Source organism: Symphodus melops (assembly GCF_947650265.1).
Source record: "Symphodus melops genome assembly, chromosome: 18".
Lineage (NCBI taxonomy): Eukaryota > Metazoa > Chordata > Actinopteri > Labriformes > Labridae > Symphodus > Symphodus melops.
This window is the reverse complement of record NC_136708.1, coordinates 18,331,547-18,359,512: the sequence shown is the minus strand read 5'-3', so window position 1 is coordinate 18,359,512 and position 27,966 is coordinate 18,331,547. Positions and strand designations below refer to the sequence as shown.

Here is a 27,966-nt window from a genome sequence, read left to right as displayed (position 1 = left end):
CTTAAAGCAGAGTGAAGAGTGACAGAAGGTGGAGCTTAAATAAGGTTTCCTCTGCAATCAGTTAACAGAGATTTGTCTCGTCTTCCCTGGACAGATGTGGGCACAACAGGCAGCAGGTAGAGAGAAGAAAGCAACAGAGACAATAACATGCTCAGTATTTGGCAGCAGAGGTACAGTGAAAAACAAATTTAATCAAACGCAGAGAACCTGACAGCTATTAACAGAATTTTCGGCTCAGTGTAAATTGAGTGTGATAACAGTCTGAAACAAGATAATGTTGCTTGTAGTAGGGAGCAGTTTTATACAGTGCAGCAATAACATCAAAAAGTTCGCCAAAAGAGCTCGCTAATCATCCGATGGAAGCTACTAGAAGTCATCACTGCGTGCACAAATCCAAAGAATGAAAAAAAAAAAAAAAAAGAGAGAAGGAAACCCAGTGTTTACCAGTGCTATGTGACTGTTGTTCCACGTGTTGTTATCGACGAGCGTGGTCCTGTTAGCCATGCCGGCTATTTGGTAGCCGTAGTCCCACCACGACATGACGCGTGCGTGCTCGTCTGTATTCTGCCTGAGCCAGTAGTAGGCCTCCCTGAAGTCATCCAGAATGTTTCGTGTCCTAACAAGACAGAAGAAAAAAAAAAAACAGGTTGACAGGTAAAGACGTTGACGGGCTGCAAAGACATGAATATTTAATAAGACTTTAAATCAGGAGGGCAACAGGAGCTGGAAATAGATGATAAACAGAGGGTTAAAAAACACCTCGCTCTTTGACGATCATGTCCTAAATTTACCTCCGGGAGCGAGGAGCAGACATAAAGCCAGGCAACCAATTAAGTGAAGGTATGGTAATCACATTGAGTGTAAGTGTGTGCAGTTATGTGTGTGTGTGTGCGTGCCAGAGAAAAGAGCAGAGTGACAGCTCCTCTGCTCACAGAAGCGCGGCTGAAGCATTGTCTAAGAGCCGCCGTGCCACCCATTAATATATGTATGAGAACTTGATTCTACCATTTAGTCTTGGCATTCAATATTTCCTCCCTAATGCATAAAGAGAATAATTATGCCGGTAAAGAATGTCAGAGAGAATAATAAATCAGCCTTTTGTGAATTCAGAGAGGGTTCACAGATGTTTTCTGTGACCTAGAAACACCGAGTAAAGCAATCATATTAAAGGTGCACAGATCTATATTTCCCCAATCCTCTTAGGATACCTACATATCCTTATAAGACATTTTCCCTGCTGTGCCGAGTGCTCTCGCACACTTACGCACTCACATGTCATCAGCATGCAAGGAAGAACAATCGTACCTTCTGCATTATGGACTGTTAAGATTTGCATTAACATCCATCAACACATCTCAGCCTGTGTGTGTGTGTGTGTGTGTGTGTGTGTGTGTGTGTGTGTGTGTGTGTGTGTGTGTGTGTGTGTGTGTGTGTGTGTGCGTGTGTGTGCGTGTCGTACCCGTCGTGGTTGTACGAGGCGAGCACCACGCTGGGGCTGGAGTAGGCGTTGCTGGTCACCCAGGTGCAGTGGACGGCGAACATCATCAGCAGCATCAACATGAGCATGGTGACGATGGACTTGATGTTGGGACCCAGGCCCTCCTCTGCCTTCTCCTGCTCTGACACATGCTTGCGCACCTTTCCGGCCTGCAGGGGGAGACAAACACTATGACCGTGACGTGCTGCAGAGTCTGTGGCGTTTGCAGGAAGATGAATTATTGAGTGGGATAAATTATTGAATGAACTAATTGAGCAAAGTATATTAGGGCATCCAGAGCTTTTTTGCCTCCCCATGCTGTGTGATTAATAAATATTATTTTACACTTGCAGCAGAGAAAATGTGCACGATGAGAACATTTATCATCACCAGCTGTTTTAATTATTTGCTTTTACACCTAAAGCTGAACAACAGACGAACCACGAAGTTTGAAACAAAGTAGAATCAGACAATTCATTCAGGGAGGGAGAGTCTCCTGGTTATTGGTATTTAGATTGTTGACGAACTGATTCATGTTTAAAATTCTTTTTATAACTGATTAAAACAGACTTAATAATCTGACCTATCCATCAACATGAAAACTGTATGATGTTTAATGTATTAACAACAAAGACAGGAGGATGGGGTCTGTGTCTGAAAGCAACCATGTAGTACCATGAGTATTGTTTCTATGTAACATTGCTTTATAATTTTGACTTTTTAATTCCTTTCCTTTTGAGTTTTTTTGGTTGCAAGATACACATCTGCGCTGGGATGCATCATCAGTCATGTTCCTGGTCTCATGGAAGGTTTCAGGTCTTTCAACATCAGACCCACCTCAGGTGACCCATCCAAGGTTGATCAAGTCCCAGATGGCATCCTCGCAGCAGTAACCCACGGGCTCGCCTCCTTTATCTGAAGCCACCTGGAGGCTTTCTGTGCAGCTTCAGTAAAGTATGCCCTCACAGTTCCCATTACACCAAGAAACGCCAGAGTTTTGCTGATGGAGAGCCCAGCAAACCTCCGACAGCCCACTTTAAAATCGACTCATAAAGAGCCCGCCGGCCAGAGTTTCCTCTCGTAAGCCTCCTCCGTGTGTTCTTCCCAGAATTACTCTCATCTGTTACGGTTCAATGTTGATGGATTTTAAATGCATTCATTGTAACCAGTCACAATGATGCAATAGATTTATTTTTTTTCTCAGTTTTTAAATACATTTTATGTAATACCAATTCATTTTGGAGCCGTGCATTATTGTATTTTGATTTAGTTAAGTCTGTGCTCCACACTCATTACGTTTTAGACCCAGGCCTCGTTATCTGCAGAAAGAAGGTTTGCTGTATTTTTCCACCAGAGCAGCCAAAAAGGACGAACAGTGGAAGCTCACACAGACTGTTTTGGTGTACACATGATGGCTGGAAGATTTCCTTTTTGGTCACATAATTGTGTTGGAGTTAAATATTATTGGAGAAACACTTCGAGGGGAGGGAGAGACACTTGTGGGTAGCACATGTAATGGTGTCGTTGTGAAGAGGAGTGGCTAAAACAAAGCCACAGTGTGTCTCTGCTGTGAAAGCAGCCAGACTGCTCAAATCTATGCTAACAGGATCAAACGGTTGCAGCTGATTCACAGTTGAATCACAGTTTGTGGAAAGTGGTGAGCGAGACAGGAGAGTGAAGAGGGAAGCTGACAAACATGAAGTAACTCAACAAAGAGTGTTTAAGGTCCACGAGAAACTCCACGACATCACTTTTCTGTTGTTGAGTCTTTTCACGTTCGCTCTGGTGTGAGAGGAGAGGAAAGGACGACATTTTAATCCTCTGATGAGACCAATTAAAACACTGCAGTTTAAAAAGCGGTCAAAATGTTTCCCTACCAGAAGTTTTCAAATGATACAATCTCATTTAACAGATATTTTGTCTCCTCTCACACCACAGAAAGCGAGCGGAGTGACGGATTTACACAAACACATTGCCAAAATATTTGTGCAATTTAGACAAGGTGCAGTAATGATGGCTATTTTTTTGTAGCAAAAACCAAAAAACTTCTGAATACTTGCTGATATTAATGTTTACTGCTGAGGTATCGAAAAAGGTTCTGATGTTGTTTGGTCATAGATACCATCATATCTAAGGAAAAGTCCACACGTGCTAACTTCCCCAAAACATCGACGTCTTACGACTGTCATGAGCATGTCAAGTCAAAAACAACATGCTAAAGTGTTCTCGCTGTTCCCCTGCGATGACCATTTCACTTTTCAAAGTTGTCCACTCAGGCGCCTCCGCTCGTCAACATAGTGGAGGGCGCTAGCTCGGTGCCGTTTGCTATCGCACCAATCTCACGGAAACAAAAGTGACGACGATGACGTCAAACGGAGGCGCACAGTGTGACATCACAAGCCCCCCCCCCCCCCCCCCAAGTCTAAACGCAAACACTTCCTGAAAATCTTCACCCTGGAAGGAGTTCTCCATACAGTGTGTTTTCACTGACCCAAAACGCTGTTTTCCACGTGTAGGACAGGCCTCAGTCTGACACTGTGACAGCCCCAGTACTTAAGCTACAAGAGATATTCTGTTACTTCATATCTGTACATGATGGAGTGCATTTTGACCTTGTCATAAAGATTCCCAGAATTCCTCTTGTCGTCCTCGTCGCTGCTGTCCTCGGCGGGAGGTTTCTCCCTCTTTGTGTCGTCTCCCATGTAGTGCTCAAAGACGCTGGAGAAAGCCACCGCAGACAGCATGCACACCACCGGAGTCAGTGTCAGCATTAGACGCACCATCACTCCGGCGAAATAGACCGCACTGATGGCGTACAGGGCCACTGCGAGGTAATAGGAAAAGAAGGCGATGAGTGTGTGCAGGGAGAGAGGGGGGGGGGGGTTGGAGTAGATAAAGGTCGGACAAGGAGAGAGACGGCGTGAATGTAAAGAAGCGACAGGAAATGGAGCGGAGAGGGGGAGAAGGCGATAACGACATGAAAAAAGAGAAATCGAGTTGTTAGACTAACGCAGTATAATCAGTCGACGCTGGCTCTGCTGAAGTCAAACCCTAAATGAGGAGAGCGCTGGCTGCTCTCTCCGTCCTTGAAAAGTGGCGACCCTGCTCAACAGGTTTCGAGGCTAATCAATAGCTGTAATAGGCTGATTAAGTCGGAGGGAGAAAGGAGAGCGCAGAAGGACTGATTTCAGCGCTCAGAGGTTCTCTGCCCTTGATCCTGGCTTATATTAAAGTTTGAGTTGTTGTTAAAGAAAGTCAGTCTCACGCTCAGTTTTTCACTTTCAGGCAGTTAGACAGCTGAAAGTGCATCATGACATCACAGAAGATAAACTATTCACGAATGATAATTGTTAATTATAGCCGATTAGATAAATGACAGTCCAAACAGAACAATTAGCCATTTACGAACGACCCACTTAAGCTGACAAATGAGGAAAAGAGAAAAATAGAGTTCTGAAGTGGGAGGCCCATTAGCTTCAGACAATATGATCCGACTGACGACTGGAGACCTGCCAAGGCTGGGACAGAAAACTTCTGTTTAAATAAACTGTGTAATTTGGTCCTTTAATACAAAAGTCAAAAGGTAAAAACCTGTGTCATTAATTAGGTAGTGTAGTTAAAGTTTCACTTTGGTCCATAAACTTTGAAATGTAGTCGCTAGTTGTTAACAGAGTGAAGCCAAGCTAAAAATCCAGATGTTAAAAACACCAGAAATCCAACGTAGGTCACTTTTAGTCACGATTATAATGTGTTCTGAGAAATGCTCAACATGCTCACATCAACTGTTGTAGATTGAGAAACTGATCAGGTCATACGTATTTTCAAACACAGTAATAGAGAGCCTACAGACGTTTGATCTGATCATGTCGATGCAGTAAGAGAAAAGTCACAAGATCATCATCCTTATTGTACAACACAGAGGGGGGCAGCAATGTATGTCTGAAAAAATATAAACAGGCAGGAAATCTATTTTATTTTTATATGTAGATTAACATCCATTTAAGTAAAAGGCTAACCTGGGAATTCAAACACTTTCAGAAAAAATGGCTATGAAGATTTTAGAGCATCTAAAAAAAAAAAAACATGTACATGAAGATTTGAGTTGCCTACCAAACACTCGTTCATCATTAATGTTCTTGATGCAGAACCAGAGGCCTGCTGGGAATGTGCAGACCAGGATGTGGAGGTCGAAGAAGAAAGAGACCCACGTCGTCGGCTGGTGCTCCGACACAGACGCTATGATGGGGATGTGGATCTTAGCATAGCTGAGAGAGACAGGAGAGAGGAGGAGGAGAGGAGATGAGGAGAGGAAGGAGAGGAGAGGAGAGAAGAGGAAAGAGAGGAGAGGAAGGAGAGGAGAGAAGAGGAAAGAGAGGAGAAGGAGAGGAGAGGAGAGGAGAGGGAGGGGAGGAAGGAGAAGAGGAAGGAGAGAAGGAGAGGAAAGAGAAGAGAGGAAGGAGAGGAGAGGAGAGGAACAAGAGGAGTTAATTTGTGTTGTGTTAAGAGCGTTGGGAGCGCTGAGACAAATGATACAATAAAATTCTCCTGATTAACTCCTGAATTATGAGGAGCAAAAAATAATTTACCTCCCTAGAATGCTTGCGGTATAAAATGGACAAATTTGGCATCAGGGCTGAGTTACATTCTCTATGATGCTGTCAGTGTTTTTATCATCAGTGTGATCTCTCTTGGTCGACACAGCAGCAGTTTCTATCTGATTTGAAATATTTTTCTGTAAAGTGTTGTGTGATTACAGCTGGAAAAGAGAAAATACAGCGCATTAAGAAATTAGTCTCAGCCTTGAGAGGAAGGGGAGGGGGGAGGAGGGGGGGGGAAGAAAACCCTCCCATACTGCTTCAGTCAGCAGACAAGGGGAGAATTGATTGGCTGTGCTGAATTTAAAAACACGTTGCAGTGCGTTTGGAGAACACAGGGTGCTCGGTGCGATTTGGAAGAAAGACAATTTCTCAACATAGAGTCTGCACTGTTAGGTTTTCCCCTCTGGGACGCTGCAGGAGAGGGGGGGGGGAGAGAAACCCACACATGCACTCGATTGAACAAGTGTTTCATCGATAGTGAGAATGTGAAGGTCAGTAGAGCTTACCCGGTGTCCCAGAGAGAGTAGAAACGACCACTCCACGGAGCAATATATCCTGAAAAAAGAGAAGACAATCAATACAGAATATATATATATACGCCTCGTCATTTTCACACTCTGTATTTCAAAGAGTGTTCGTACGACCGCAGGAAGTTATGTTGAGCGTAAAAAGAAGGACCACTGGTTTTTTAATTATTAAAAGAAGAATGTCACTTCTGTTTTGTTTAATTTTTTTATCATTTATACGACACATTCAAGCTGGCTGTACAGCAGGAATACAGAACACCTCCTGAGCCACAGGCCAGTGAGGACGTGAGCAAAGAGTGCCTGAGGATAATACAAGGCCTGTTTACAGTCCAGTTTGTGTATTCCTCGGGTGAAACGATATGTTAATACGCGGCATAATGTTGAACCACACATCTGCTTACTGGAAAAACTAGAGGAAAGTTTCGACCCCAAGAAATGTTCTATGAGGGTAACTGATAGCTAGCTAGCTTTAGCCTCATCTGATTGCATCAAAATGGTGTGATGTTGGCCATTATCCTCAGGCCTCCATCAAATAGAGAAAACATTTTTTTTTTTGTTGCATTGAATAGTTTTTCTTTGTGCGGTTGATCATTTGCATGTAACTCTGAAATCCAGCCCTATCACGTTGAGTTTTCCTTACAAGCAGAGCGTCTCCGCTCTACTGAGAAGATTCTGTCATGTGCCTTCTTCAGTTCAAAACCAAGAAGAAGAAAAAAACCTCAGATGACAATTTGTCATCGCAGACAAATATGTTCAATTGATGGTTCTTAATGAGTGGAATTGACTTGTTTACAAATGTAACTGAAACCGTTTAGGCTGCAAATGAGAGTGCACATGGCTTTAAATGCACGCATACAAACATCTTATTCTGATGAGGCTTTGATCTAGGAATACATTTCAGCTGTGAACCGTTGCCTGGAGCCGCTCACACACACACACACACACACACACACACACACACACACACACACACACACACACAAAAAACACTATTTAAAATCATGTGATGTGTTGTCACCAGCGTACGGCTCCACCATGCCCTTTGATGCTCTTTTAAAGACACTGTGCCCAATCTGTTTCAAAATAATGACGGCATAAATCCCTGCCAACATCAGGAAGGAAAAAAAAGAAAGAGCATTCAAAGTAAGAAGCTGAGTCACAGCAGTGAAAAAAGGCAGAAAAGGGTGAGATGAGGAAGATATTCTAGAGGTGAATTAAAGGATGACTCTGATTTAACCAATCAATATTTGCTTCATGCTGAGGAGGCCGGAGAAACCGAGAGATATCCTGGAGATGAGACAGAATATGAGCGAGCGGAGCAGAACATGCGCAGTGCTACTGAAAGTCTGGCTAAATACAAACAGTCACTGACTCCCACTGCTCAATTCAGACATTGGACAGATCCCACCATGAAAACAGACGTCCAGCTGAAGCCTGGACCCTCAAGAGACCGGACTTTTGCAACCACGAGAGCGGCCAATCACTTCTAACGCAGACAGGAAACATAGCAGAGGATGCCAGAATTACTGTGGATGAAACGTGCCTGCCTGTTTTTGTTTTTTTGCTGCAGTTTTTACAGAATCTGGAGCAACAGTTACATTTTCAGTTGAGAGAAAGTAAATCATCTGCTTCCTATCCTGAACTAAGAAACAAATATGTGGCACTGTGTAAGAACAGTCACATTCTTTATCAAGGTTCATTAAACAGAGCAGAGGAGGTGTATATACACGGCCTGATGGGGGAGGCGAGCTCTCTTCTTACACATTAAAATATAATAGCTTTCTTGGGAGCCGTCTGAAGTAATACACCACTAGATAAGAGGCGTAAAGTCAGAGTGATGCTGCACGAAGGTGTTTTTAAATGACTTCTGTTTCTGTGCACGGAATTCTCCCTCCACTGGTGCTTCGAAAATAAACTGGTAAGCTATACAGTATACGTATATGTGAATAAGCCCTGACTCGGAGCATCAACTCCCATCTTGACTTCAGCAGAAGACAAATAAAATCAATAAAGAAGAAGGAGGCAACATTTGAAAGGTCTGAAACCTTGAGGCCTGCACTTTGACCACTGAGCCGGGCTGAGCTGAAAAATCACAAAGAAAAAAAAAAACATGTTCAGGGATAAAGTTCAGCCAGCTGGCTGTGTGCACCAGGGTTCAACCAGGGCAGGGAAAAGCAACACATATAGTCATGTATAAAAAGACACGCAGCATAGCAAAAAACCTCCACCAACGCTCACAGTTCTCCAACTTTCTAAGCTGCAGTGTCCATCTCAGTAGCAATATCCTTCCAGGTTGATTTTTCTGACAAACCTAAACATTGACTAGAAGCCCACTGAGGGCCTGTAGCTTAAACTATCCAGGCATGATGAAAGCAAGTGAAACTTTTGGCTAAAAAAAAGAAAAAGAAAACACACATTCTAACATGGCTAAAATCCCAGATCTGGATCACCATCGAAATCAAGCTAACTGTTCCGCGGAACAAAAGGCTAACGGTCTGCCACATCTCAGCAAAATCCAGGAAACATTTTTTAAACATATTGTACTTAAAAAAAAGGCAGACTGCTGGAGAGAATAATACCCATCTTTTTTTATTTAATTGAGTATTGTATTCAAAGGAAGAGTTTGGGACATTTTGATCCAGTAGATGTCGCCCTTGAGCACCAGCATGAAATCACAACAAACTGGCGTTTGACCACCGACCCCTCTCCACTCGCGTTCACACAGTTATCCATTAGAACACGATGTAATTAAGCACCCTTGGCGGACAAAATTGCTTCGCTCGAGCTGTCGGTGCTTGTGACCTGCATTTTTTTGTAAGCGGCTAATGCTAGCACACTTTGGTTAGCTCGTAGCTTTGTTGCACATGAATTGACACAGAATGGCCGTGATCTAAAGGCCCTTACGTGACATCCAAATGAGCAGCGAGTAGACTATGTTATTCTTCTTTCCTGTAGTTTTATATGAAAGGTCGTCCCATCCATATAAATGAGATGTAAACAACAATGCAGCCGGCGGGACTCTCGCTTCTCTCTTATGTAGACTGCTGTGACTCAGAGATATTAACGGAGGATAAACTTGATTTCTGCTATATTTATGTGTAAATGATTCTTCCTTTAAACAGGCATGTTGACAGTGGTAGCTAAGATGGCATGTGGAAATAACCCAGAACATATATAACGTAAATACAAGTTCTGTTTGCATTAGCAAACTTTAACTTTCACACGATATTTCACACGATATTAAACATTACAGCAGCGTGTTCAGTCTGAATTCAGTGAGTATTAATGAACCCAAAGGAAGCGTGAATTAATGTGCTGACATTTAGAAGAATATTCTGCCTGTGTTGTGTACAATAACGGGTACGAATAAAAAAAACATCCCGTAGTAAAGCTTTAATTAATAGATGAAAGTAATTCCATGTCATTTTTTTTCTCTTTGTTGATTGGCTGTTTGTTTATGTTCCGTAATACGTTTATATATAAACTGCCAGGCGTTGATAACGGTCGCGACTAATTATAATTGATTATATGGAGGGCTACAATCTATGATTGTTTTTGAATAAAAATGAATCCATCGATTTTTTTCTCCCTGAATTAATTGAGCTTCTAAAATGTCACAACACTGCGATAAATTCCCCAGAGCACAAGATACTCTTTAATTTGCTTTGTTAATGACTAAAAGTCTAAAACCAGTTTACTAATTTAAAAAGGAGAAAAACAACCACATTTTAGAAAGTCAGCGTGACTGGATCTTTGAGTATTATACCAAGAAAAAAACAAGTTAGCTGAAAAGGGAATCAAGTCATTGCATCATCTCCACTACAAGAAGAAAAAAAAGATGATATTTAACATAGTTCATGCGGACTGAGGACATCCTGAAACCATCGAGGGGAGAGGCACAAACCTGTGTATGTGAGATAGATGACAGTGAGGAAGACCGCGCCGGCAGCAAGGGACACCCCGAGGAAGAAAAGCGTCTGGAATTCCTGTCTGGTCAGCCGGTCCTTCAGGTACTGCAGCAAGGCGTACGCTTGGAGGAGTGCAAACACACCTGAGAAAAACCACAGAAGGAAACAAGGGAATGAGCAAACATCGAAGAGGGAAAACTAACGCTGGAAGATGTCCTCATTCGCGCTGCCTCCTGCAGGGCACAAGGGGGGGGGGGGGGGGGGGGGGGGGGGGGCTACGTGGTTAAAAGGCGCCTTTGTCAGATTGGCAGAATTCTCTACAAAGCACTTTGTGATATCCCTTTTGGCTGTTCATGTGAAAGACAAATACTGCAGGACAACATATTCTAAATGTATGAGACAGATTGGTGTGTCAAGCCCTTCTCCTTCTGCTCACATCGTCTTCGCAGCCGCTTCCATCATATTTTCCCAGCTCACTTCGTCAATCCCCGTCTCATTTCCTCTGTTTCTTCTGGTTTGTACAATGGATTCAAAAGACACTTTTTTTAAAAGAGGCATGGTTTCCCCTTACTGTCGTCTCTTCCAATCCTTTGACGAACCTTGTGTGATATCATCCTAATCCTCCACTGGCCCACTGATGCTCACAGCCGGCCTCACCCATTTCCAAGGTTAAGCCCCTGACTGTCTCCTGGAGAGCGGCCACAGTGCTAACACGCTTGTCACTCTGTGCCACCCTGCCTGCCTGCCTCAGGGGCTGACATCTCAAGGGTACCAACCGTGGTTCTGTCACTCTCTTCCTGTTTCCCACTGTGCTCCCTGAAAGCCACCACCAGATGTTCTGAGCAGCTGCTATCCCGGCGACATGAGAACACACTCAGTCTTTAAGATATGGAGAGCACGGAGAGCCAAAAGCAGAGGGTGGCAGAGATGATTTTGTTGGCGGTGTCTTTTTCAAAGCATCACATAATGCTGCTTGTTTTAGTCGGCACGGAGGAAAGCAGGGACACTTCAACGTACGCCTGCTGCAGTGTTATAAGACAAGGTGCGGCTCAGTCATCTCCAAATCTGGATGGAAATGATACAGGCGCCGCGCGTACACATATGTAACCATCCGTGCTGTCGGGCAGCAGATGGGCCCACACTTGAGTTTGAAGATGCAAAACTGAACGAGCTTTAATAAAGTACCCGCAAGCCAAAAATGAAAAGTACTTAAAATGCCGAACCCATATGGGCTGCTTACTTATTTTCTATTTTATAAATGTATTCTGAGACGTCCCTGTGTTCTTCTGAGGGGATTCAGTCCCCCGCTGCAGAACACCAAATCTTAAAGTGTGCGCTATAAGCGAGCGGCTTATGTAAAGTAACACCTTTAATACATGAACTACAGCAGAAAGCTTTAACCTTTCTTCTGTGTTCTGCGGCTTAAATTTATTGGCAGGGCTTAGGGCACGCTGGGAGTTGACACAAGAGCTCTTAAAATAAAAAGCTTGGCGATTGAAGAAGTGCGTCCTTGTAAACAGACGGTCTGTTCTAAACCTTGATGTGACTCTAAACAGGATTGTTCCCTGTAATTTAAGGCAGTGTTTGTCACAAGGGGAAACCAGAATCCCTCAGGGTTCTTTGGTGAACAGCAGGGGGTACTTCAGACTTTATTTGAATGTTAATTAAAAAAAACGAGTCGTGCATAATCCCTAAAACAATTATTGTCTTTTAAAAGTTCAATAGAAATGCTAATTTCAGTTCCAATCTTTTTTTCTTTTTCTTCTTCAAACAGCTCTAACATCGGTGAGAAAGCTAAAATAAAGATCAGAAATGTGTTGCCAGTCCTGCATGTCGCCGGACATTTCTATAAACTCAAATTTGACACCACTTCTGAACTCTCCATACAACCTTTAGAAATTTGAAGGGCACATGTTCTCCTCCTTTTCATGAAGTTTAAATCAGTCTCAGAGCTGCCCCATAACATGTCTAAAGTTTCTTTTTCTAAAATCCACTCTGATCCTGTATCTGTCATGTTGGCGTCTAACCAGATTATTTTACCTGCCATAACTAACTTTTATTTTTCTCTCAGGCAGATTTTATTCCCTAAAAACACAAAGATACATTTGAGGAGAAATAGTGATTTTTTTTTCTTCTCTTCCAGCAACTAGAGAGGAGCAGGACTTACCGGCTGCAGCCATGTGCTCGCTGGTCCTGATTGGCTGGAAGCCGACAAAAGGGATCTGCATCGACAGTACTAGACCCACGATGAAGAAAGTGCTGTAGGCTGTGGAGGGAGAAGGCAGAGACAGAGAGAGAGAGAGAGAGAGAGAGAGAGACAGAGACAGAGACAGAGACAGAGACAGAGACAGAGACAGAGAGAGAGAGAGAGAGAGAGAGAGAGAGAGAGACAGAGAGAGACAGAGAGAGAGAGAGAGAGAGATGTAAAATACATGAGAAATCGGGTAATCAAAATAAACTATTGCACGACTCTGTGCCACCATTGCTTGGGAGCCACTGAGGGAAATCAACCTCAATGGAGGTATTTAGAGTCTATTGATTTTCAGTGTCACACCTCAGAGGGAGTAAACACAAAATACCTAATCTAATGCTATTTAGGGAGAAAAAGGGAGCTGGCTCGGGCGCAGAGTGGCGGCGAGGCCCGGAGTGAATACGACAGTGCTGCAAACAGTGCGACTCCCACCTCTGTAGCTGGAGGGAAGCGAAACGCAGACGCAGTGGCTTAATTAAGATTTCATACTCTTCCTGAAGAGTGTGCCTCATTTTTTGAAGTAGTGGTGAACGCCCTCAGCGATCTCTCTCGCACACGTCTGTTATTGACTCAAGACAGAAGGAGATGAATTGTGAGGGGGGGAAAAAAAAAGTCTACAAGGTATTTTATTAAACTGGGATTTTTAGATTTTCGTCTCTTGAAGCGACAGAGACACCTGGCTCTGCAAAGACGAGCAGCGACATGCAAAGGATGAGGACGGGTGAGGAGTGCAAGGAGCACTCGAGGACCTAATTTCTTTTCCGTCAGAGGAATATGACTACAAATACATTTCTCCACTTCTCATTCGCCACCGAAAAGGTGCACAAGGTATGCCGGTATGACGCTCTGGCTGCACACATCCTTGAAGAACAATGAAGGCGGAGGGGAAATTTTCCACTTCATCTAACAGCCCTTCATTGTCAAGTAGAGTTTCATTGTTGAAGCAGCGTTTTGGAGACAGAGTACACGCAGGTCAAAATCCATCTCGCCGTGAAGGCCGTCATTCATTTTCAAAGCTTTCCAAAGACCGTGCCGAGCGGATACAATGAACACAGAGTCAAATTGTGTGTAAATGATACTTGACATGGTTTAATTTTTCTTGACTACAAGAGGAGTGCCTGACGATGAGCTCACGGCTAATCTGACAGAGGAGGGGCTGGAGTGGAGACGGTCTGAATGATTGAGTTCTCAGAGCTGCAGGATAATGAGCTGGAGCTGCCACATGTTGTGTGAAGCTGGGGAAAAAGGACGTCTATGTTTTTCTTCCCCCTGGTGCGCTGCACTTGCTATTTGCAACTACATTTCTATTCAATAAAGAAGTGAGACATGATCAGGAAGCAGGTGGCTGCGTTTACCGCAAAGTGTTGTGTGGGCGTGCGGACGCCGGCGCAGGTTTGTTTGGATGTGTGAGCTTGTTTCAGGGGGAAAACATTTGGGCAACGATGTACAGCGGAAGGACGAGGAGTTAGTCTGTGTGTGTGTGTGTGTGTGTGTGTCTCTGTGTGTGCGTGTGTGTGTTTATTTCTATTCTAATGGAAGAGGATCTGAAAACACTGACTTTACATTCTAGCTACGACATGAGGGGGAGTTCTAAACAACTCGCACACTACGGTCTGCTTTAATTGCATGTGAGTGTGTGTGTGAGTGTGTGTGTGTGTGTGTGTGTGTGTGTGTGTGTGTGTGTGTGTGTGTGTGTGTGTGTGTGTGTGTGTGTGTGTGTGTGTGTGTGTGTGTGTGTGTGTGTTAACTTACCAATGTACACTCTCCGGCTGTAGCGTTGCATCAGCAGCAGCACAAACACATGCAGAGGAATCAGGTTGATAATAAACACATAACCTCCCCATGCTGACACCTAGAACACACACACACACACACACATAAACACGTCAGTCGGTCGACTATCACAGTTTCTCTTAAACATTATTTACAGAAACGTGACCCTCATGATCAATTATTCAACATTAATTCTTCCTGACGCTCGCCTGTTGAAAGGCTACAAATTAGCTTTGTGTCAGGAACCAATCAGAAGCAGATGTAAGCATCCTATACTGCACTGTTAAATAAAACAAGCCTACTGCCAGCTTTGACTTTATTGGTTTAGATTTATTGAAGGATTAAGAGCTCTTTATGGATCGGAAGAAGCCTGGGGCCTTCATCAGTGGTAATAAGAAGAGTGTTCGATAGGCCCACTTAAATGCATTCACAGTAATCCATCATTAAAGCACATATCAGATAATCCCCTACTTATTAACAACCTATCACATCCCTCGATAGTGGCGGCGCTAGAAATGACAGTCAATCATTTTACAAGAGAGTGTTGCACCATCTACCTGTGACACAAGGAAGCGGTTAAAGGAGATCTTTTGTGCTGACCCGCATTTAAATACACACAAATAATGCTACGATGTTCAATGTCCATAATAAACGCTGGAAAAGCTTTTTTCTTTTTTTTTTTAAACATGACATACACAGTTGTTGGTGTAATCCCTGGACGCGTTTACTCTGCTGCTCTGAACAAGAAACCTCACGAGACTCGGCCTGGACATGATGTAACACTTCGCCGTAACGTCCAGTTTGTTTGACTCGTGTGAGCGGCCCTGGCACGCTTCGCCACAGTGCAGGTCGTGCATGAGCACAGGCGCACGCACACAACGTGGACAGTCCTTATCGAGAAATCACGAAGTCGCTGTGGTGTTCCCCGTGCTGTTCTCCGATGACTCCACCGTACGTCACTTTAATTTTTTTTATTCATTATGGCAGTATCGAACTAACATGACTCAAAAGAAGCCAGTCTGTAAAGTAGCTGTCATGTTCTGCGTTGTTCTCCGACGTGCAGACACGGGTGCGACAGCGCGTCACTTTCTCTCTCTTTTTTTTTTTTTGCTTGTGTCCGCCTGTCTTGGAAACTGAGCACGCCTCATGATAACATAAAGCCTCGCTCAGGCCCAGTTAGTCCTTGAGCAGTGTGAGTGCAGGCGAGCGGGGACAATCAGGCTTTGAGCACAGGACAGGAAGACTTTGCAAGAGTGACTTCGACCCAAGAGGGAAGCGTGGAGCAAAGTTGTAGGACATGCTTTACACCGGCAGCTCTTTCAAGGACACGCCCACCTGGAAAGCTCACTCTTAATTTCCCACACAATTACAAAAAGAGCTGGCCAATCAGAGCAAAGTGGGCACAGGGGGAGGGCCTTAAAGAGACAGCAGCGTTGAAGGATCCGTTTCAGGCAGAGGCTGAAATTAGGGATTTTACTGACACCAGTCTAAATAAATAAAGAGGTGTTAAACGACACATCTCACAACACTACTCAACAGGCGTCCCAGAGTGAGCATAACAGACCTCATTTAAATCTCTGAATTGTTCATTTATGTTAAAGCAGCTGAAATGAAGCAAAGTCATTTGAATGGTTCTGTTCTTCATTCCCAGGCCCGAGACGGTAAAATGACCTCTTGAGATAAACAAACGTTTAAAAAATGTCACAACACATTAGACGGTAACTGTTTAGAAATATTTATCACAGAAAAGCAGAAATATCTTCCATTCATTGAAGCGGAAACCACTTTGCTGTATTTATACATTTTACTTTCAAATATCTGAAAACAATTCAAAGCAGATTTATTGTCGTCTACCATAAATGGTGGAATTCATAATCCTCTAGATGTGATTCATGTGCTGCCTGAGTTTAACAAAAAGTCATTACATCCACGTACTGTGACATGTTTGCACGCCTGCCCACAAATCAAGGCACACTTGAATAAGAATTGTTCCAGAGTGGCAGTAAAAACATCTCACCGCTGTTTCTCTATTAGACACGAGCTCACAGCTATAAAAAAAACAAAGTATATAGAATCCATAAAAGCCGGGCAATCATACTTTACATGTTGGATGTAAAATGTGAGATGCTCCAATAATTTTAAAAGCTCCACTAAAATTACACCTCGAGCGTTTTGGAGGTCTACTAAGTATCACACCTCTGGATAAGGGCGCCATAAAACAAATTCACAAAAACACTACCAGCAAGTTTTCAATTGCCTGTACTTAACTAGAGCAAAGGGCAAATGTAAACGCTGAGAGCCCTCGAAAGATGAGAGCGAGTTGGAAGAGTGAAAGCTAACAAAGAAAGCTGGAAAGTAAAAGAAGAGTTGTCCTGGAAAGTGAAACGGAGAGACGGAGAGACAGCCGAGAGGGAGAGAGAATCAAACAGAAAAGGTAGCATGTAAGCAAATCATTTGATCCTTTTCACAGCAGCTTGTCAGACAGAGCCCCGCTGCACCTGCTAGGCAGGATGAAAAGAGCATTTATAACACTTCTGCTAGCGGAGGAGAAAAAGAGACACATCATTTGTAATTGATCAGAACATTAATATGCTACTTTAAAAAGGAGGGAGTGAAGGACAAAAACTGATTAGGTAGAATTATCATCCAGCAGATGTTTGCATCTGTTCTCTCAGATGGTGACGGCCAATTAGCAGCATGTGAACTGTAACTCTTCGTAACACCAGAGAAGACTTGAAAGTGTCGACACACGGTGGTGGATCCAGTCTTTGTCGCATGGCCACCGCCTCTGTGGGTGCACGCCGATGGATAAAACAGCTTGTATGTACATTTATAAAGGCTCAGGATTATTATACATTTTAAAATGAAAAGAAAAAAAAATCTAATGGAATTTGCCCAGAGCTGACCAAAATCTACTTTAGAAACCAAACATGCTTTAAGCACAGTATAAAGTCAGTAAAGGCACGAGTCACTCAAAGTCTGTCGTTTGTGAAATCCTGTTATGTGTTAATACACAAATACAAAACCTTCCACACCCGTGTCCCTGAGGCTTAACCAAAGAAGAGCCTCTTTAAATGATTGAGCTCTCTGCGTCTATCTGCACCTCTATCTGCCAGGTGCATTATTGACTCAGTGCGTCAATTTCAACATTATTCTTTTGGGCTTGTTTTTTTGCCCTTTGGACACTTCACTGTGCAACAGAGTGGGAGGCTCAATGTCAAGGTCAGAGGAGAGAAACATGTTGACGGTTAGTTTTTTCAAGTAACTCCGAATACCGATAGGTCGCAGAATAAATAACTGATCATTTACATGTTGGTGTTTCCATGTTTCCCTCCTAATTAAAGCTCCTATGAGAAGTTTTTATAAAGTCATGAAACAAACTTTTCAAATTAAGTCTGTCTTAGCAGAGCAGAGACCCGCTCATAATAATAACTACTCAGTTGTCAACATCGGACACGGGTATAAACCCTCAAATGCATCTTTCAGTTTTAGAGTTACCTCTTCACTTCGTAGCCTAAATGGCCTCCCCGCCGGTGGGAACTCCCACTGGAGGAAAAAGAAAGGGACAGACTCGCTATCTGGTCACATGAGCGGACCATTGCAAAGATGAACGCCTATGACAAAAGCAAAGCTGTGCGAAATGACGGTTCTGAGCTCGAGCCCTCTGACCGAGCCACGGGCTAACAGCTGAGGGCGGGAATCACAAAGCGTCTGGAGCAAAGTCTTTCAGCCGTTATCGCTCCCTGCATTTCACACCGGGCGTATCTGATGACCTCGGGGGGCCAATCCGAAGAGGATAGAGAGAGCACAGCATGCTACAGGGAGAACAGGTTTACATCTATATTGGTGGTGTTGGCTGGCTACCTTCAGGCTTTTGTTTGACGTCTTAATGTTCCTGTGGGCTTATTCAAACTCTGCTTTCTCTGGTTCGATCCAAACCCTGACTCTCAGACGGCATCAAAATCAACATTTTTAACGATCACGGATCGACACATACTGTGGGCAGAAGTTGCCAAAGAGACAGCTTTGTGAAGCTGCTGTTAGATAGGACGTCTCTATCATTCTGCCTGCGTGGGACTTGAATGGTGATCACATCTCAGCTCAAGATCAGACTATATACTTTTTTTTTCTTCTCCCAAATTACAATGATGTCAAGTTGAGACTAGTGGTGTTATTATAAAGTGCTAAGTGTCCCCAACCTTTGTAGGCGTAAGCATATTCACAAATTACAACAAATTACAGATGAGATGGTCTGGATTAAACCTTTAAGTTTTGCAGATATTTATTTGGTCGCAAACAGATTCAGGTTTTTTTTTTTTTTTTTTTAAGTGGCAGTGATATATGAAAAGCAGCAGAGAGAGAGAGAGAGAGAGAGAGAGAGAGAGAGAGAGAGAGAGAGAGAGAGAGAGAGAGAGAGAGAATATAACTTCCAGCGACGGGTATGTGCTGGGGTGGCACTCAGAAATGACTCAGACTTAAGTGTATGCACTCTACCACTTGAACAATGCAGCCTGAATACTTTAAGGGAGAACTGTTCAAAAAAAAAAAAAAAAAAAAAAAAAAAAAAAGGTGTGAAGATACTTCAACTGAAAATGACATGTTTACCTCACAGGAGCACAAGGTTGAAACATTTAGATGGAGGCGAGGTGGTGCAGATGCAGCTCATGCCTTGTGCATTGATTCGTCGAGCAGGTGTCGAGATATGCCACAGGACAGGTGAACTCTTTGATCTGCTGCTGGCTGTATTAGTGGGCCTCTTCCTCCTGGGGCCATGGCGGTCTACGTAACGTCTCACATGAATCCATCTATTAGCGGATCAGATGTTTCAGACGGGATCAAAGTCACAGAACAACCTCTCACTGACACGCGTTGCTCGTGTGGCTGAAGAGTAAATAGCCGCGTGATCAGGTAGACGAGCATCTGCTGTGTCCTAATGAGGCAGGAAACACAGGCCCCGGCTGCTGGAGGAGACTATGAAGGGGTTAAAGGGAAAAAGGAAAAAAAAAAAAAAAAAAAAAAAAAAAAGGGAAGGGAAGCGAGTAGGAATGAGCAGTGCGGTGCAATTGATCCGTGCATCTACTTCTGCTCTATCCTCCTCCTTTCCCCTCCTCTCGTTTCAGCCCAGCTCCTGCAGGGATGAAAGGAGGATGTTTCACGGTGAAGCTGTGGCTCCTGTCCATCAGCCGGTCCGGGCCGCTTCAGATCCTCCTCTTTATCTCGTCCTTCTCTGTCCTCTCCCTTCTGATTATGCCAATATACAGGCAGGGAATCTCTCCCTGTCCGTCTCCATCTCTGCTTTTAAGGGTGTCACATCTGATTAAGCCCCGAGGGAGAGCTAGCCGTGGCTACATCCTGATGAAATTGACAGGAAAAGGTGATGAAGTTGTCAAACAAAGTGGGGATAAGGTCAGCGGGTGTATAGGGTGCTTGGTGTGCAGGGCGAGGAAGAAGAGCAGGACGGAGGAGGCTGGTGTTTGCGGCACAGAGAGACATCACATCACTGAGGAGACGAGGGAGAAGATGGAGTGAGGGAGAGGTAGGAGGAATATGGAGACTCGATGTTCCCCTTCGCTGCTCACTCGGACAGTGCAGAGGTTGCAAACTCTCTCTTTTCTTATTATTCCGTTTCTCTCCGTCTTCTTCCCTCCTTTGCCCTCCGTCTCTGTCCGTCTGCCTCGGTCCCTCTGCTTTGACTCCTCTTCTTTTCATCCCTCCTCTCTTTTGTCTGTCCAGTCCTCTGATGTTGTGGCCCCGCGTGTGATCGATCAAGCTGGATTTGAGTAATCTGTTTCGTTTGATATCTGTCTCACAGCACGGCCGCAGAGATTAAACCCGAAATGAGCAAGAAGCTGCAGATTTTCATGGAAGCTCCCACACACACACACACACACACACACACACACACACACACACACACACACACACACACACACACACACACACACACACACACACACACACACACACACACACACACACACACACACACACACACACACACACACACACACACACACACACACACACACACAAACAATCTGTCGCTGAGGCTGTGTGCCTGGGTCGTCTTTTCATCTCATCTCGCTCATCAATGCCCCGATGGGCTCGCTCCTGAATTTATAAATAATGCAGGAAACACTGGCTCAACTGTTCGGCCTCTTTCTCCATGCATCACCATCATCATCCACGACGTCCACCATCTTAAGAAAACAGACAGAAACGGGCTCTCCAATTTCGCTCATCAACACTGAAAGGCAAAGTTTGGCTCTCCTGTAGTCGACGAGATTATCGGCACGCACTGTTTGGAAAGGGCCAGAGCTGGAACTTTTACAAAGACGGCTGCAATACATGGCAAGACTTTCACAGGACGACATGACGCAGCATTTCCTGCAGCCGATGCAGCGTGTTTGATGTCCGCTCGAGTAATCATCAAGCCAAAAGAATCAGTTATTGCTAGCTTGTTCTGCTCAAGCGGAGACGCCTTTGATACACTGAATGCTCTTTCTGCATGCTAAATCAAGCCCTATTTAGACTTCCTGGATTTTACTGTTTAACTAAACAGAGTCACTAAACCTTTTGATGCCGATGATTCACTGATTGTTTATGCCAGCACGAATACGCTGGGTGTATTTCTGGTGTCATCTCTGACTCAAAGACCAGGAGAAAATAGGTTTGTTGATGTGAATTAAAACCCAAATGCAGAAGATGAACTCAGGTTTAAGGGGTTTCTCTGATCAGTGATCTTTTCGGTGGGGCTGACATCACAGCAGTGAAAGAGAAAAACAACAAAAAGGACCGTCAGATGGATTCGCCCATTTCGGCTGGTACACGTGTCAGAAGTGTTACTTGACCGCGAGAATCTATCCATCCATTATTCTGCACAGCTTTTCATGTTCGGGGTGTCAGGGGGGGGCTGGAGCCGAGCCTAGATGTCGTTAGGGCGGGAGGCAGGGTGGTCGCCAGCCAATCACAATCACACCTACGGGCAATTTTGAGGCACGGAATCAGCTAACAGGCATTGGTTTCTGACAGCGAGAGGAAACGGGAGTACGCTGCAGGAGCCCACGGAGAGGACATGAAAACTCGTGTCGGGCCTTTCTGCTATGAGGCAACAACACAAACCAGCGTGCAGCCAAACATTCATGTGCTTTAAATAATCAAATGTTTCACTCAATGTGAATCACTGCCGAGGAAAAACTAAATACAGGAGAAAAAAGAAAGAAAAACAATCACGGCGTCTGTTAGCACCAAGCATTAACGATACGTTACATAAAAATAGTTGCTCGAGTCCTGATGGTCTCGTTTGCTTATCTAGAGGCGTCACTATTTATTTCACTCTTTAATAACCAGGTGCATTATTTTCCCAGGAGCTTTTAAGTTATTTAAAATTGGAGTCAGATTATGAATAATGCAAACAAGCAGACATAAAAATGGAAATAAGCCCATGTTATATTTCACCTTTAGTTTGAGCGGAGCAAAAGGAAAAATGATGATTAAATCCGTCCCGTCTTATCCGGTCGGATGGCGAGCACGTACCTGATGTTTGTGAGTCAACGTGTGCGTTTGATCTTTTCTTACCATGTAGAAATAGCAGAGGCAGCAGCCGATGGTCCAGAACACAGAGCCCGTCTTCACTGATTTCACCTGACAGACAGAGAGGATCGTTTCAGGGTTAAAGAGTAAAGACACTAATACCACAGCTGGAGTCACCGACAGAGAACACGTCACAGTTTGTTTTGCAAACTGGAAACAAGGCGCCACACGATGCATCAATCACACTTCATTTCTGTAGCATCACAAAATGCTTTAAATCATTAAACAGCAACAACACAACTCCCTCATCCACCCCACAATTCAAAAACTTAGGTCAAATTATTTGATGAAAACAGGTTCTGACGCGTGCATGTGTTCTTTCTTTGCTTTCACTGTGATCCAGCAGATCTCAGAGCAGGTTAGGATGTGTTTTTTTTTTACTTCCATCGACACACTTGCGCCTTGGATTAAAAGAAGACGACGCTTCATACGTCATCATGCTAATGATCAGAGCAGATACGGAACTGCCAGCTGTAGCGAGACAGGATTAGAGGAGAGCAGACTCGACCAACGAACAACATCTGAAGGTGTGAAACGTCACCACAGGTCCGTGAAGTCAACAAAGTATTCACGTCCACGTCCCGAAACACAGGAAGGATAACTCTTCAGTACTGTGGAGAGAAATGCTTCACATCGTCACCTTTAAAACCTCGAGCTCATCGGCAGGGAGGAGGAGGGTGCCAGTTCAAGTCCCGGCTGGACCAAAGTGTGGAATTTGCTTTTGGTTGCTGAAAAGATTCAGGTTGCCGGTTCACTTCCTGAGCACTTCAGAGGTGCTCTTGAGCAAGGCAGCAAACCCTGAAACTGCTCGTGTGCTCTTCCATGTGCAGTCTCTCTCTCTCTCTAGGTTCTTGTTGGTGAGTGTGTGTGTTGTGTAATCCTGGTGTGTGTGTGTGTGTGTGTGTGTGTGTGTGTGTGTGTGTGTGTGTGTGTGTGTGTGTGTGTGTGTGTGTGTGTGTGTGTGTGTGTGTGTGTGTGTGTGTGTGTATTTGCGCGCTTGTGTTTAAAAGCTATTTTAAAAAACAGGATTTTCTGCCGGGGATTAAAAAGGTATTTCTTCTTCTTCTTCTTCTTCTTGGAGCACTTTTGTCAAACTTCAAACAAAATGATCGGAGCCCGTCGGTGGCTTCACCTAAATAACCGGCAGAGCGTCACAGACCAGCCACACATTAATCACCTGCACTGATAGACACACCGCAGAGAGACCTGAATAATCGTCTTTCCCCGAGTGTCGAGGTGGGCTGCACTAAGTAGGTGACCTGATTATTATCGTCTCCTCTCACAAATATAGAGCCTGTGTTTGTGAAGGTAGGAAATGACAATTTTTCTAGCGCGCCGACGGCTCTGTTTGAGGCTGGCATAACAGGAATTAGACCCAATTCAGAGGAGATTTATTCCTCTCGGGGAGGTGATTTCATTCTGACACTGACGGTAACTGCTTGTGAAGCCGTCTTGTGCACAAAACGCCTGATAATTCATATGACAGAAGAAAGAAAAAGAAAAAATCACAGCTCTGTAAGCTTGCTGTTCGTCATCAAGCTTGCTGATAATTTAAGACCAGTCCAGGAAGACTTCTTTTTTTTTTTTTTTTTAACAGTTCATCTCAGTTCTAAGTCAGACTTCAAAGAGAGAAACACCAGAGAGCAAACTTGCAGCTTAAATCGGACCGCCAATTGGGAAAAGATGTGTTGTCAGGTGATTGTGTATGATGCATGTCAGGATGCAATCAGTGCAGCTCGAGTTGCTTGCTTCAACTAGCTCGCAGGCGTCCCCTCCATTTTTATTTATTTTTAATTTAACTTTCATTGAACCAGGAGAAAACGTGTTGAGATTAAAAATCTGCCCTGACTGAAACGAGGAGCAGCGCAGGCAGAAAAGTTTCTCGCAAACAACGAGCAGCCCAATTTTCAAACTGTACGGTTTTAAAGCTGCCAAGAACAGATAGCTGTAAATGAGTATGTGCTTCTTTTGTCAAAGTGTAACTCAGCACAACGGCAGATTAGTGAGACAACAGCTTTTTTTTTTTTTTTTGGAAAAGCTGGCAGGACAATACTTCCTCTCAGGCCGGGGCCGAGCCAGCGTGCAGCCTGGTGTTGTTTTATACGGAGGGCGAGTCGGAGTCGTTGTTCGCCTGGTGCCTCGGCCCGCTCTCCCCGCTGTCGCCCGGGCCGCCACCGTCTTTGTGAATCACAGAAGTCACGCAGCGGGAAACCAGTCCAGCTAATTAAATGTGAGCCGTGAGAGAAAGAGTGGAATTACTGTCAGCCACAATGTGGGCATGCAGCTCAGGGTTAGAGCACCGGGAGGAGGGCAGTGCTACTCTGTGTGTGTGTGTGTAGTCATCTTACCAAGAGCTATGGCGTTAAGAAGAGCAGCTCTCCTGGGTGTGAGAGGATTCAATTATAGATTATGGGAGTGTGATTGGGTGTGTGTGTGTGTGTTGGAATGGAAGGGGGGGGGGGGTAAACACAGATTAAGCGGGTGCAGTTGAATGGTTTATTAGCGGATAAAACGAAGGAGTCGGATAATGAAGATTGGGCTGAGACTTGAGAGTACAGCTTTCGCGCGCTTTTGCCATGTGGAGGAGAAAAGGGGGGGGGGGGAGAGAGAGAGAGAGAGAGAGAGAGACGGAGGAAGAAAATGAATGAGCAGAGCAAAGCAAAAGCAATACAAGGAACAGGAGGAGACAAAAGACAATTAAAAGGAAGATGAGATGGACGGAAGACAGGGAGGAGGACGGGAAAAACGCAATGACAAATGTGGGTAAATGAGAGCGATAATGGGAAGCAGTGGTGCGTGGCCAGGATGATTGTTTCTCAGGGCTCTTGCCAAATAGAACGAGAGACGTGAGAGACGAGGGAAGGAGGGGTGGTGATGACACATCACCGTCAGAGGCTATGACGGAGACGTATTGATCAAGCACACGAGATGACAAGAGGGCGCCAGCTCAAAGAGATCCCCTCAGACCCAGTTTCTTGGTGTGGGACTTGTGGGTCTGAAGAAGTCCTGGACGGCTTTTATGCGGCGTTAAGAAATCGTTTCAAATGGACACTGGAGGCGAACAGGCTCCAATGAAGGATAAGGATGCACGGCTTTCTCAAGGTTGTAGTTTGCCAAAAGTACTGCAAAATGTTACGCAATCCACGTCGAGAAGAAAGTCGTCTCCATAAAGAAGCTGACTAGCATTAAAAGCATTAGGAGGATTAAAGTCATGGCATCTTGGCTGAACCGGCTCTGACCTGAAGATATTCAGTCATTGTTCTGTTCCTCGGGATTTCTTTTTTTTCCCCTCAAACATCTAAAACTTTAAAATGGGGACTGATCATTTTAAATCAGACTCAAAAGAAAATCCCATTTTAGATGTTGCATATACTTTTTTTTTTTTCTTCTCCTCCTGTAGATTATTTAAGAGAGCGGGAGAATAAAGCAGTCGGTCCAGGTTTCAGTGCAGAGACGGTTCACCTGGAGTTCACCGCTTACTAAATTCACTTATCTGCCGCTCAGTGCAAAGTTTGCAGTCCTCGTTGCCCAGCTCTCAACATTCCCCGTGCCAGCTCCATCTTCTGCCTGACTTCTTATTATTTGCTTTGACTGGTTTATTTCAACACGACCACATCAAGGTAAACTGTCTTGTATTCTTAGTACAGTCATGCCTGGCGTGTCCCTGGTCATCAAGTCGAACTGATAGATTATACAAAAGTTCAATATTTAATACTTTCTGACCTAAGAGTCTGTTCATCTTTTCATTTGGTAAAAAAAATAAATAAATAAATGGTCCTGACATGTGCTGTGAGGTTCTCTGCTGATCCTGATAATCTTCCAGATGTTCCCCATTTCAATGAATTTACCATTCTGGCCTCTTATAGGCTGTTCATAGCTGATGGATAGATACTTTATTGATCCCGAGGGAAATTCAATTTTTTTTTTATTTTTTAAGATAGATAGATTTTATCCATACATGCATAATGTTGTATTTGTGGTTCTCAAATATGCCATTGACTGTATGTTTGAGGATGTGAATTATTTCAGTGAGTGGCACTGTCGACTGTTTGGCTTTAGGCTGGCGAGCCAGCACACAGACTCCCAGCCAGTTGTGTTGTAACAGGACTCACACTGTGGACACAACAGGCGTGCTCAGCCAGCTGCCTGGACACTGAACTGCAGGTTATTGCCAGATCAGTGACAGTCAGCGAGTTCTGAATGAGGCCAAGGAGCCAGAGTGACTCACACTACCTTGAACCAAATGTGGAGATGTGTCCACGCACGATTTGATAAAGTGACAAGAGCTGGGACGGCTGAATCCTCGGACAGATTTTTTATTTTTTATTTTTTTAAAAAGGTCTCTTCCAACCCGACGGCAACTGTACTGCCAAGCTTGTTATGCTGTGACGGACAGCAGCGAGGCATGACGAAATACCTGCATCACTATACTCCCGGGATAAAAGACTCCGCGCAACATTTCTTTACACTCAAACAGAAAAGGAAATCAATGCCTGGAAGGTAAAATAAAATAAGATACAAGCTACTATTACCACTCTGACTGCCTGTGGCCTGCATAAAAAAACGTGTTTACTTTTCTGAAACACTCAGTAAGGGATCCAGTCAGTCTAATGATGGCTAACTCATCCATTCAGAACATTGGTTTTGCTTCAACTGTGAATTCAGATCAGAGTTTATGAATGAGAAATTTAGAAATATACTCAAACAGATCAAGGCTGAATCTGCTCATTTAAATTCACAAAAGAAAAAAGAAATGATCCGAGTCAATTAATGATAAAGAGTGCTGAACATTATGTGAATGCTGCTGTCGATAATCTTTCTGGGACTACCAATTCTATTTGAGAATCACATACTGGTATACAGATCAGAGGTTTGTAGCACATGCATCCGAGTGTCTCGTTTGAGTCTCTTCGTGCAACACATCAAGTGACAACCTTGATTCGGCTGTTTACCAGGTAAACATCTGCGACTGTCAGGGGGGAAACACGTCCTTGCATTCTTTATGTGGAGAGTCGAGGATTAGCTGTCTGGATCTGTTGCCGAGTGCTGGGTGGTAATTGACTCACCAAACTCTCAGCTGAGGTGGGACCTTTATCCTGAATGCTGAAGAGCTGAGTGCTAACGGCCTCCAAATACCCGACTCCGCTAACGTTAGACTTTCAAATGTTGTAATAGTGAGTGTGTTCAGGAGGTCATGTCAGCACTGCAGAGATGATGAAGAATATAATAAAGCCTGATAAAACTGTTTGTTTTTTTTTCTTTAAAGTTCTTCAGTGATGTGACCGAGCCAGGACAGATGCTTCTCGAGACGACAGAAGAGCTGCGGCTGGTCATGAACGATCTGTACGAGCTTCTGCTGGCTTTGATCTTTTCTGACTGATAAGGAAGCCTGCGAGTTAAAACATTATATATTCTGATTGTTAAAGCAAAGCAAAGACGCCGACAAAAAGAAGCTTCAGTCAGGAGTAAATAATGGACACGACAGTTGATGTGCATTTCAATTCCTTCTTTCAGTATTTGAAAGATAAAAGGTGAAGAGAGCTTTAACTTCATAGCATGAATACAGGAAGGCAGTCAGAAGCCTGCTTCTTTTGTAAGTAAAGCATTAAAGAGAAATGAATCCTTTGTGCAGTCTCCTTTCACAGCGAGCGTGTTTGGGAGGAGGCCTTGAAGGTTTTGGGTCGGCTGGCTGCTCGCAGGTTCACTTTTAATAAATACAGGCTGGATAAACCGTCCTGAAAAATAATTTCCTTACAATCAATATCCCCCCCCTTTCCGTTATCGGCTAAAATCTCCGATATTACATTTGGAATTAATTTTCACCTCCAAACTCCTCAGA

The 27,966-nt window shown here is 44.0% G+C and overlaps 2 protein-coding genes across 3 annotated transcripts in view; both read right to left on the bottom strand.

Moving 5' to 3' along the window:
* Positions 1-27,966, bottom strand: part of LOC306839310 (dolichyl-diphosphooligosaccharide--protein glycosyltransferase subunit STT3B) — a 78,995-nt gene that overhangs the window by 5,630 nt on the left and 45,399 nt on the right. Inside the window, exons 4-12 of the mRNA XM_079367926.1 lie at positions 22,113-22,178; positions 14,514-14,613; positions 12,678-12,776; positions 10,507-10,653; positions 6,582-6,630; positions 5,588-5,742; positions 4,090-4,301; positions 1,460-1,647; positions 445-616 (exon numbers count right to left, since the gene is read on the bottom strand). Of these exons, the coding sequence (XP_079224052.1) occupies positions 445-616; positions 1,460-1,647; positions 4,090-4,301; positions 5,588-5,742; positions 6,582-6,630; positions 10,507-10,653; positions 12,678-12,776; positions 14,514-14,613; positions 22,113-22,178 (1,188 nt within the window). The remainder of the gene's footprint in view (positions 1-444; positions 617-1,459; positions 1,648-4,089; positions 4,302-5,587; positions 5,743-6,581; positions 6,631-10,506; positions 10,654-12,677; positions 12,777-14,513; positions 14,614-22,112; positions 22,179-27,966) is intronic.
* Positions 1-27,966, bottom strand: part of cratb (carnitine O-acetyltransferase b) — a 184,389-nt gene that overhangs the window by 135,971 nt on the left and 20,452 nt on the right. The gene's annotated exons all lie outside the window — the stretch shown is intronic.